General features: G+C 37.9%; 2 protein-coding genes across 2 annotated transcripts; both read right to left on the reverse strand.

Moving 5' to 3' along the window:
* Positions 1–4517: 4517 nt before the first annotated feature.
* Positions 4518–5570, reverse strand: LOC122086793 (probable carboxylesterase 9). Its single transcript, XM_042655750.1, has one exon. The coding sequence runs from the start codon at positions 5568–5570 to the stop codon at positions 4518–4520; it is 1053 nt and encodes a 350-aa protein (XP_042511684.1).
* A 2175-nt stretch (positions 5571–7745) lies between these two features.
* LOC122086193 (probable carboxylesterase 8) lies at positions 7746–9372 on the reverse strand. The gene has a single exon (XM_042654922.1). It carries the CDS (start codon positions 9184–9186, stop codon positions 8044–8046), a length of 1143 nt encoding a protein of 380 aa, XP_042510856.1. The 5' UTR covers positions 9187–9372; the 3' UTR covers positions 7746–8043.
* Between the last annotated feature and the right edge of the window lie 2918 nt (positions 9373–12290).

Below are 12290 nucleotides of genomic sequence, written 5' to 3' on the forward strand. Positions count from 1 at the left end.
AAGTGGAAAACCCAAACCCCACTGACTCGCTGAGTCACTAGACTCACTACCGCGTGCTTGACTATAGATTGCACTTTTAAACTCAAAATTCTGATGATGCTTAAGTTAAAAAAAAAAATGCTAATTAGTTAAATGATGGCTATGTTGAAAGTCAAAGAAAAGCAGAAAAAAAAAAATTTCTATGGTAGAGTGTGATCCTTTGCCCACAAATGAAGTGGTGAAATGATCAATCTAGACAGCATGAAGCTCCTTTGTGATGCACATCGGATTAGAGGTGTCAATTCCAAGCTCGCATCGATAGATCCGATCAAGCTCGACACATCTATGGCCTAGCCTAGATTGGCCTGATTAATAAACGTGTTGTTTATAAATAGGTAGTACACGGTGTAACCACCTAACTCGATGGGTGTCCAATCGGCCCGACACATTTACAAATTTAATTTGAACCGACTACTTTAGCCTGACCATTTTAATACTACTTGTATTTTTTTAACAATATTTGTATTTAGTGCTAAGGTTGTGTGATATGTGCAATTGAGATGGTGGTAATTGTTATATGGATATTCATCTTTTTTTATGCATAGTTTAATCCATTTTGATTGTGAAATTTTTTTCTTTGTTATGCCCATTTTTGCCTCATTTTATTGGTATTCCTTATATGGATATTCATCTTTTGCATGCATAGTTTAATTGATTTGAACTTACTAAACTTGGGTTATGTAGGCATAGTTTAATTGATTTGAGTTTTGTAGGTTAAAGATCGAGTACCTTGGTAATTTAATTACTTTGCCTATATTTGGCTTAAGCCATTTTGATTATGGAATTTTTTTATTTGTTATGCCCATTTTTGCCTCATTTTATTGGTATTTCTCTTCAAGCACATTCAAAAGACAAATCTTAAAGATGACCCATTTAAAGCCTGTTTAAAGTTACATAGGTTTATAGCCCTGTTAAGGCTCATTTATGGTAGCTCGATTAAAGCCTGAGACCGACCTACCCGATTATTAACCATACTATGCTTGCGCTAGCTAAGCCCGTTTAGCTAAACGGGTGTTCACAGTGCAGCCCTAGAAATTGGTCGAGCTCGACTAGGCCTGATCGAGATCGGACCTACCCGATCGCTTGACACCTCTACATTCGACAATCGAGAGCACCTTAGGATACATATTTGTGTTTTGGGATGTAAGTCCTGGTGCTCTTGGCCATCGAATGTGCATTGCACAACATGCCAAGCCATAGAGGAGTTGGATTTGTCCACCCCTGGGAAAGGAAAAATGATTGTTCATTAATACTTCCTCGTGTACTTCCATTAATTTTTGCACAATTTTAGGAATAACAATCTCCACACTCACACACACACACACAAAAAAAAAAATCCTAAAATAACACTCTTGATGGCTCCAATGTTGATTTAATGTATTTATCTCTTCCAAATGATTTAATATACTTACACCCCCACCTCTCCAAAAAACACACAAAGATTTAATATGTTATTTCTTCTTCTTCTTCTTCTTCTTTTGACTTCCAAGCCCAAGGTTACAATAATTGGTAACTAATACTGATACCGATGTTATATTGGCCTTATATTGTTCGATGTGGGCTGAAAATCCTACCTTGAGGTCAAGATGGGTCAAGTTAAGGTTGAGGCATCAGATTCACCCTCGCCTAGGTTGAGCTAGCCCAAATAAAAAACTGCTACAATGTGGTAATACTTGTCCAAGGCATTGTTGCACACAACTGCTTTTTTTTTTGTGGATGCAATCCCAAAGCTAGCTAGGATTTGAATTCTACCCCACTTATGCCCCACCCTCCTCCCTTCAAATACCTTCCTAAACCATGTAATCCAGCGATGTACTAAAATATCCACCTCGCAAAAAGTTAAGTGGAACAAGAACTTAGTGAACAAATTGATTTTAATTTTAAAGCTTAAATGGAGTTGCTCAAATGCCATAATAAAACATTTAAAAATCTGAAACTGTAGAAAGATAAATGCCAATAAATGAACTAATAGAAAATATATGAACGGATATATGATTGAAAAGACGAATAAGTTTGGAACAGAAGTTTTCTCAACAATTGACATGAGTAGAGGCACAAATTGACTAGGCTTGGGCTGAGGCTTTTTTTTTTTTTTTTGAGGTGGGGTTAGGGAGGTAATTAGTGTCTAGTTGCACTTCAATTTAATTTATTAAAAATTTACACCAAAAAAAAATTATTCTGGGTTATATTGTAACAACTTATTCCGGCCTAGCCTAGCCTAACTGAGTTTTGGTTTTTATTGTAATTTTTAAGATAATTAGATGTCATATCTTCTGCTTAGATGTTCTTATTGTGAATAATCATATACAAATTGATTTGTGTATCTTTTTTACTTTGAAATAGTCGTGTAAAATTGACTTGAGATTAGGATAATTTTTGAAGATATTTGGGTCACCTAAAGTCAAGGCGAATCATGATCAGCCCAACCTTGAATGGAAAAATAAAGTTATGATTAATTAGGGACAACCTAGCCTGGTCCAATCAAGGACAATTCGGGAGGGCCTGGTGGGCTAAGCCCTACAAAGTTGGGTTTAAATTTAGTTTTTAGGTCCTAGATTAGGATCAGGGTGACGGCGAACCTAGGCTAAGCTAAGGAGATTCAGGGTTGAACTAAGGAGATCTAGGGTTGGGCTAGGGTTTTGAAAAGCCCATCCCAACCTGACCTGTTGTATCCTTAACCAAGACTCTTTCCCTTTAACATCCTCTGATGGCCAACCAACAGATCCTCATATGATCTTGTCCCAAAGCACCTCTGAAGTAAAACAACATGTCTCCACTTCTCCGCGTGTCATCCACCATCATAAGATTTTAGTGACATTAATGGTCATTATCGGACTCAAGCGGATAGGAAGGCCTTCTACTCCAATTTCATCATCTCCAACCCACCAAATAAGGGTCAACACGTGATAATCCCCCCAATCTGTAGATGAAAGAGATTCCTATTCACCATGGGTGTAGAGAAACTAGGGGCCCGTTTGATAACGTTTCTGTCGTTTCTGTTTCAAGAAACGACAGAAACATAAATTTCCGTTTATAGAAACAGAAATGGAATTGAAGGTGTTTGAAAAGTCATGTTTTTAGAAGTCGATGGTAACCAGTGAAAGAATTGCCACAAGTCGTTTCCAGAAACGGCGAAACAAGTTGAAATTTATATTTCTATTTCTAAAAATAAGTGAAACGGAACAGTTTTATCAAACGCTTTTTGCTCCGTTTCTGCTGTTTCTGGAAACAGAAATGACAGAAACGTGTTTCTTGAAACGTTATCAAACGGGCCCTAGATCTTGCATTTTACTTGTCCATTAGTTCCAAGTAGGAAAGGATTATATGGTCCTTAATACCTAATATATGACATATCAAGTGGGCCCTAGCTTCATTACCAACATGTCAAAACACAATAGCTTCTTGCTAACTTCTAATGATATAATAAGGTTGCATTGGTAGTTGTTCAGTTTCAGAAACGGCGTTTTGTGTCAAAAAATGGAATTTTCAATTTATGTGTCAAAATACATTTTTAAAACAATAAAATGGTGTTTGATGAACCTATTTCAGGAACTATTACCTAAATTGTTCTTTTTTTTTTTTTTTTGTATTTGGAATGAAATCAAAATGACGGAATAAGGTTTTGTCGTTCCAACATTTTGTGTTTATAGCGTTCCCCCTCCTTTTACATTATAGAAAAATCGAAAAACACCAAGTTGACACCAAACGTTTTATTCTATTTTTTGTTCCCATAGAATGAAGAAACGTCAGAAACGTTTTTCTAAATGACTACCAAACGTAGCCTAAGGATTTGAATTTATAAAAATAAAAATATTTGAAAACTCATAGAAAAATATTGACTTTCAAGAAAATGGTTGATACAAATGGATGATTGATATAAAAGACGGTAACTACCAACCCAATGAAGATTTAAATGGAACAGATTTAAACACTCGCCAAATTTGATTCCCTCTAGTTTGGGAGAGGATTTCCTACAAGGACATTAGAAGGAATCTGTACGGCACACCAAAGAGAGTTTGGAGAAAGATATTATTCACTTGAAAACCCATATGATCAGAATAGGAGAGAGATTTTAGTACATACCCCACGCTCATTATGCGAGAAAGCATATATTGAAATATGCACTCTGGCAGAGATGCTTCTTTCATCCTTTACATAAATTTCAAACAGATGAAAGTAGTTATATTGAGAAAAATAAATATAAAGAAAGATGAATGGATCCTTTGTATTACATTCACCTAGTTGTGTCGTGAAGATTAAATAAAGATGAATGGATCCTTTGTATTACATTCACCTAGTTGTGTCGTGAAGATTAAATAATTATCCCTTTGCTCTTTATATATATATATATATATATATATATATATATATACTCTCTTTTCACCTTTTAAAATATAGAAAATGAGTCAAGGATTGAATCCTCACATGTATATCTAAATGAACATATGTGCGAAGAATCCTTTTATGCGAGGAGGACTTTAATTGGAGTCATCGGAAGAAGTAGAATTAATGAAATCTTTCAAGTAATTGAGAGTGATGACAGCCCTTCGTGAATCGATGAGGTCGATGCCATGAAAACCCACATCATCGAAGCGAGCCACAACATTAGCTCCATTAATCACCAGCAGCTCCACCAACTTTCTCTGTCGATCAATGGTCACATCCCCTCCATACCCTCTTATCAATACCTTCCCCATCTTCCTCAGCTTCTGAATAAGCTCAGGGCTGGCCCACGGATTACAATACTCATGATCCCTATTGGCTCCCAAAGGAAGGGCCAACTCCCACACCAGATCACTCACCGTCAATGGCAACACCTGATCATCAGCGTATTTGAGATCAGAATGGGTCCTCTCCTCCCCGCCAAACAAAGGCTGGGTCATCATCACACCGAGTATCTTAAGTGGTCCAATATCCAGACCCAACGCTCGTAACCTCGCGTGGAACGCTATGTTTGCACCGCTGTTCCACCCAAACATTAAAATACGAGAAAAGTCAGCTATCTCCCTTAGCCAAGGCTCCCCACCATCGTTGTCCATAGCCTGTTGCTTCAACCACATCAACGCATCATCTGCGTCTTCATACGCCGCCGGCAGACGATTCTCCGGCGTAAGGCGGTAGCTCACGGAAACGACGATGCAAGGAACCAATCGAGCAGCGCGTTCGCATAAGTTGTTGCAAAAGACGGTGCCGGCGGTGGAGAACATGAATCCACCACCGTGGAAGTACATGACTAGAGGGAGGCGCAACCCGGGTTGGAGATCGTCCGTCTTGGGGCGGAGGATACGAAGCCAGGTTTTCTTTTCAGGGTTAAGGGTCACGTCTTTGCTGAGAATGCTTCTGGTATCTCCATAAGGGTCGTCCATGGAAGCTTCTAGAGTAGGAAGGTCTGCTAATCGTGTTAAACTTCCATCTGGGTTGAGTTGGATCTGTAAATGCTCATAAGGATTAATGTGGGAGCCTCTATGCTGCTTCAGCGGCTCTTGTTCGTCCAGATTTGGGTATGAGCTATCTTGCTCCTCCGTGCCCATAACACCACTGATTGATCTCAAGTCTCGATGAAGACGAGGAGGAAGAGAGGTAGATGAGTTTCTAAGTTTCTTCTATTGTCCATGGTGTACTATGAACTGGTTTGTAAGAGAGGGGAAGGATTTGTGGATAAGGATCTTTTAATCTTCTTCTTCCGTTATAAATATAATATTGGTAGGTCAGCGACTAATGCGTTTTCTTAAACGTCAAAATTCCAAAGAAAGCGAGGCTTTTTCTTCCCCGTCCTCTTCTTTCATCGGGTCAGAGTAAGAGGCGGCTAGCCGTTCCTTTTACCATTTAGTTCTTTGAAAATTTTGTCCAGTCCAATCTCCAACTCACATTTCTCTTTTTTTCTTTTCTTGGAAGAGGTCTCCTTCTCAAAAGTTTAAGATTTCAGCTGTGAGAGAGAGAGAGAGATGTTGGTCATGTACCAAGGCAAAATTAACAGAGGGGAAATGAGAGGAACGCCGCCCCCTCCACGAAAGGTAGCGAATGATGAGACACATGGGAGCGGAGGGACAAGGGAAGAGTGGAACAGGTTCACGTAGGAGCAAGATATGGGATCAAGTCCGTGGATTTAGAATCAATGGATCAAGGGCGTATAAGAATATTCTTGTACGTGAACTTGATCCGTTCGTGAACAAGAGAGGGTAGGAGATCCTTTTCACTAGGAGGGGCATGCAGAGAAACGAACAAAGACTCGATGCCCTATCTTTTTCCACTGATATAATAGTGAAGTTACAAGAAAAAATTATTGTCAATATATATATGGAAAGTTTATTATTGAACTTGTCTATAAATTTAGGGAGGAGAAAGTTGTGAGGCTGTGTGGTCTTGCACTAATGTGAAGCCAATGAGAGCAAGAGTTGTAGATCGATTTATCTTTTTATGAGGGTATGACGGTCATTCTGCCTTTCCCATGTTTAGCGTAGGCTTCATGGCCCATGCAATTCGATAGCCTTTTTTTTCCTATAAATTTAATATGTAGTCAAATTGCATCATTTTTTATAGATCGTATCATGTATAAGAAAAAAAAAGCTATATAAGAAATAGGGCCCTAACCTTAAGAAGGAAAGGGAACTATAAAGTACAAAGGTATGCCTTGAAAAGAAAGTGCATACATCCAAAAAACATAAATGGGATATTCTCGGGCTACAAAAATAAGAGAACTGACCCATGGAGTTCTCTGAAAAAATTTGCTGATGAAGACCCTAAATAAAGGTCTTCTGCTAACATTTGTCTTTCTTACTTGTTTTTTTAGAAGAGGTTATATATTTAAGATTCCAACTTAGAGAGAGAAAGAGATTTATATTGATCAAATAATAAAATAATATTCTAAAAGAGTAAAATTACAAAAAAAAATAAAAAAGAAAAATTGTCAATAGATTGGGGGAGGGGGGTTTATGATTGAATTTGTCTATGAAATGTAATATGTAGTCAATTCACATCATTCCTTAGAAATCCTAAGATTGGAATTGCCTCATCACCTTTTCATGTGATACACCTAGGTGTGAGTACTTATAGATCTATTAGTGGATTGCATGGTCCTAGTTAGAAACAAATTTTGGTCACATTCATGTTCTATCTTTGCTTATAGGTAATTAGATGTCCATATCCATTTGATCAATCTTTTTTTAATTTTTTGTAATTTGTTGTCCTTTGTAATAGTTATTTTGCAATGCTTCTATCACTCCATTATTACAAGCCAGAGCAATAACAATGTTTTAACATTATTACAATATTTGTCAAAAAAATATTATTAGAATAAATTATGACCAATCACTTCATAACTAGTGTCATTACAAATAATATAATATATTGAATAATGATGATGTTAAGTCTAGAAGAAGGTTGAAAAATGGGTAAAGTCACTCAAGAAAAAATTTGGCCGCCATCCGGGTTGCAGCCGTAGAAATGGAATATTCACTTTCCCCTAATGTTCACAAATACCCTCATAAATTATAGTATTTTTCAAAATAACATTTTAGATTCCATTTCTTTAAATACGCAGGGGTACTAAATTTCAGACCATGTCAGTTTGATCTCTTTTTTTAGATAGATTTTTTTTCTCCTCTTCAAATGGAAACATTAAATAAGTGACAGAGACCTTCTATCTGTTTTTCAATGTTTCCTAACTAGTATTTGAGTAGGTGACCATTGAGATGGAATACTATTGATTTCTCAATAAAAATTGTAACGAGATTTCCAATTTTATTCCTTATCAATCCAATAATAATTGCGGCCACCGTGATGGTTGCAACAGTTAACCTCCGTTACAGCGATCAATTGGCCTTTATGACTGAGTGATGGCTGGCCCAAGGTGAGAGCAACGAGTACATCAGATTTGGACAAAACAAAGGCGAAGAAAAATTTCAGAAAAAATAAAGATGAAGAAGTAAACTTGATGAGAAAGAACCTTGTCAGTCTCACGCAGAACAGCCAGGGATCCCGAAAACACCATAATACTTGATCAGTTCAGTAGCCGTGCTTGGATTGGTAGATGAATTCCTTAATGGCTTTGGACAGACCCGGATGACCCTTTTCAGGCTCAAAGATTTCAATAGCATGGTAAGATTTTTCATCGAAATACTTCACAAACTTGACTCCACTCTCTTCCAACATCTTCATGAACTCCTTCTGTCCATCCATCAACGGGTCCTCTCCCATGAAACAAACCAAGCAGCTCTGGCTCTTCAAAGCTTTGATCTCCAATTCCGATAACCCCTTGGGTAAAGGGTTACAATACTCGTGATCACGATCGGTGCCGATTGGCAAAGACAAGTCCCACATCAGATCCGTCGATGACAATGGCAAGATCTTGTCGTTTAACAATCTCAGCTCCGATGCTGTCCTTTGGACGGCACCGAAGAAGGGTTGGTTCAGTATCAACCCAATGATCTTCAAAGGCTGAAGTTGATCTAATCCCAAATTATATAACCGGAGGGCAACATGATAAACCATAGTCCCACCGGCGCTGCTGCCCATGATGAAACACTTTGAGAAATCGACGTAGTCTCTCAGCCAAGGCTCGCCGGAGGCTTGATTCTTGATCCACTGAACTGCTTCGACGCCGTCTTCGTATGCCGCGGGGAGGCGGTGCTCGGGAGCGAGACGGTAATCGATGGAGACTATGATGGCTGGGAATTCACGGGCCATGCGGATGCATTGTTCGTTGTAAGGTAGAGAAGCGACGCTGAAGAGGATGAAACCACCTCCATGGTAGAAGATTATGAGAGGCAGTTTGGAACCCTTGGTGGCGTTTCTGGGGCGGTAGATTCTGACGGAGGTGCCTTTGGCTTCATTTAATGGAACGTCTTTGGTGAACACGTCCGCATCGATGTCGTCGCCGGTGGGTGGTATTTCGGGGGCTGGATACTTCAGGGTGATTGTGCCGTCGGGTTTTCGGAGTATAATGAATTGCTCGGAGGGATCAACGGAGCTTACTGCCATTGATTGTTCTGCCATGATGGAGAAAAAAAAAATGCTATAATATCGATTAGCTTCCTTTTCCACACACACATATATATATATATATATATATATATATATAGAGAGAGAGAGAGAGAGATTTTGTTTTGATATATCCTGGTCAGAGGAATTGAAGGTGTCTTCCTCCATATTTAATGGATTCTAATCACCGAGATCAGGGGAGTATCAGATTTTCTCATACATGAACTTAATCGGGATCCTATCTGGCGGCTGAAATTTTTTGTTGAATAATTCACTTCATCTTAGGGTTCTGATATCTTCTAAAATGCCCTTAGATTCCATATCTTTAACAATTTGTTCTTTTATTCCAAATTCTTCTTCTCTCTCTCTCGAAAACATTAAATAAGTGAGAAAGAGACGTTCTATCTGTTTTTTGAATGGTCGCCTAACTAGTATTTGGGTATTTTACCATCTCCATGGTCACATACCAAAAAAAAAAAATGATTTCTCAATAAATATTGTAAAAAGATTTCCTTATGATGTGGTAAAAGTTGATCAGCTGATCCTTTTTGCAGCTCCTGTAGCTTCAGTAGATCTGCACAGAAGAGAAGACAGGGGAGAGCCGGGCTGACCCGACGGAGGACTCTCCGATTTGATACTCAAGAGAGTTTTCAGTCAAAAGAAGTGATCGATCCCCAATGGATGCTTACCTTGGCATTTATAGGTTACTGATGGAGTAGAGAAAGGGGGAGGTCCGTGGAGAGTCCCACTAGGTGTGGAGTCCTGGAGAGGGGCAACTCTCCGATGCTGGGAATATTCCAGATCCTAAGATATACTAAGAGAATATTCCCCTCTTATCTTGGAAGTTTCAACGATGGGAGGGGTGGATGTCTCTGATGACGTGTAGTAGATAGAGTCTTGTCCTTGTGATCAGGGGTTACATTCTTTGAATATAGGAGTGGACGAGAGCACGTTTCTAGGAACATTGTTTGATGATGTCGGGCTAAGGTGATAGCTCGAACTGATAGAAGGCCAAGGTGGCAGCATAGTCAGATGAGATATCTAGATGATAGCTCAGGCTGATGAGGGGTTGAGGTGACAATACAGTCAGATGAGATATCGAGATGACAACTCAAGCTGATAAAAGACCAAGATGACAGCACGGCCCAATGAGATGCTGAAGTAGCAGTGCATCATTTGATAGGACGTGCCTTGACTATGCCTTGATTAGGGAGATATGCCTTCGTCACCTCCCATTGTAAAAGAAAATATTAAGTGACAAAGGTCAGTGTTTGCTTTAAGTGGTGCTCTTCATATTGTCTTTTTTGACAATTAGTATATGATGAGAGGTGACCTAGAGATGGAGTAGTCATTAAGTGACACTGATTTCTCAATTAAAAATCACATTGTAAATGGAAACAATGATAAATAACGTCTACACTCTTCTCCTGGATTATGACTTGTTTCAATATTCTCACATCATTCATTGGCTGTGCACTCCTATATTTCGAGGTGGTTTCCACACATCTTAGATGACGTGAGATTGTTGCCAGAAGTCATGGTCCAAATAAAGACTTGGCCTCTCTAAATGTTCTTCCAATCACGGTTAAAATAATATTTCTTTTATGCACAATGTAAAGAGGTTGCATGTGCAACGTTTTTTGAGGGCATCAGAGTTCAATCAAATGTGTCAAATCGATTGATAATGAAAGATTGGACCGAACCAAACTCTTATGGATTTGTTTTCATGTTGAGGTTTTGTGGAACTGATAAAACCAAAACCAAATTAGGCTAATCAAATGCATCAACTGTAACAAAAATAGACTAAACCCAATGAAAATCGAGATCAAACCCCCTTATAAGAAACTGACACCCACCCCTCCAAAAGTCCTATTGCTTTCCTTATGCATGCTTGTAAAATCAAAACCAAATTTGATTTGATACTAACCCATTTAAAAATCAATCAAAACCCAAACCAACTTGGATCAAAATCAAAACCAACTGAAATTGGACCAAACCATCTGACACACTTAAACTTGTTGTTGTTAATGTTAATGTTAATGTCCTTTTTGAGGCTATTTTTTTTTTTGGGTAGTGTATTCACGAGAGATTTGCTACTAATAAATAAAATGTACGTGAGCCACTTGGGAGTCGAAACAATATTTTTAGTAAAGGTAAATGACACTTGAGTACCAAACATTTAGAGAAACTTCACCTAAGATACCCAACGAGCATTGCGATTAACAAAATAGTCTTAACAGATTATCTTGCATGCACGGAAAAAATTCACATTCACCTTTAGTACCCCATGTAAACTTCCAATACATCGAATTTACTCATCCTGTATACAGACTTACTCATGAAAAAGCTATCAACAAAAAATTTGGAGGAGAAACATCTTTGTACTTATTTTTAGCATCGCTTTACGAGATAGCATAATATCACAAACAATGCCTCTTAAATTCCAATTAATAAATAGAATTGTTTTCATGAAGAGAATACTAATGACACGGTTCATCTCTTAAATCTATAATAGAGTTTTTTAATGACAAACCACAAATAATTGGTTTCATAGTTTAATACTTCAATTTTGTTGTTTTATAATTGAAAAAAAAAATTTGCATATATGACTATATGTATTTGGAGACATATATCATAATTTCTTATAAAGAAGATTATTATCAAACATGGCACTTATCCAAGGATGACACACACAATAGTTGAAGACTTATGTTACTCTCTTTCCCATAAGATAAAGGGGACCATAATTCCCACAAGGTTTGTATGAAAATCCATTAGCCAAAAAGCTCCACCTAACGATGGATTAAAATAAATAAATAAATAAATAAAATAAAAAAAATAATCTTCCCTTTCTTTTTAATTTTAACGGAAATGATGGCCACACTGCCAATGTATTGCACCCCGTCTCTCTTTTCTCTTCCTTATTAAGAGAGCCCCCTATATATGAATCATGCAATGCTTCCATGCTCCCATTGGCTTTGGCAAGAGAGGGGGTCCCATCCTATACTAGTGCTCTAATTGTATTACCATTAATTAAAATTACGCCCAACCTGATTACCATAAAACGGAAAATGGAAAGGTGTCTATGTCCCTTATTCTTTGTATGAAACACATGAGCAATTAGTTTTTCAGGAAAAAAAGTACAGACAGAAGCAATTATCTCAGCAGCAAAAACAAAGGTTGGGGTGGGGAAAGAGACATTGCAATAAATTCAATCAATGGTGAATCTCAAAAGATAATTTTATTTTATTTATGAGAAAAAAAAAAAAAAA

Source organism: Macadamia integrifolia, chromosome 8, assembly GCF_013358625.1.
Source record: "Macadamia integrifolia cultivar HAES 741 chromosome 8, SCU_Mint_v3, whole genome shotgun sequence".
Lineage (NCBI taxonomy): Eukaryota > Viridiplantae > Streptophyta > Magnoliopsida > Proteales > Proteaceae > Macadamia > Macadamia integrifolia.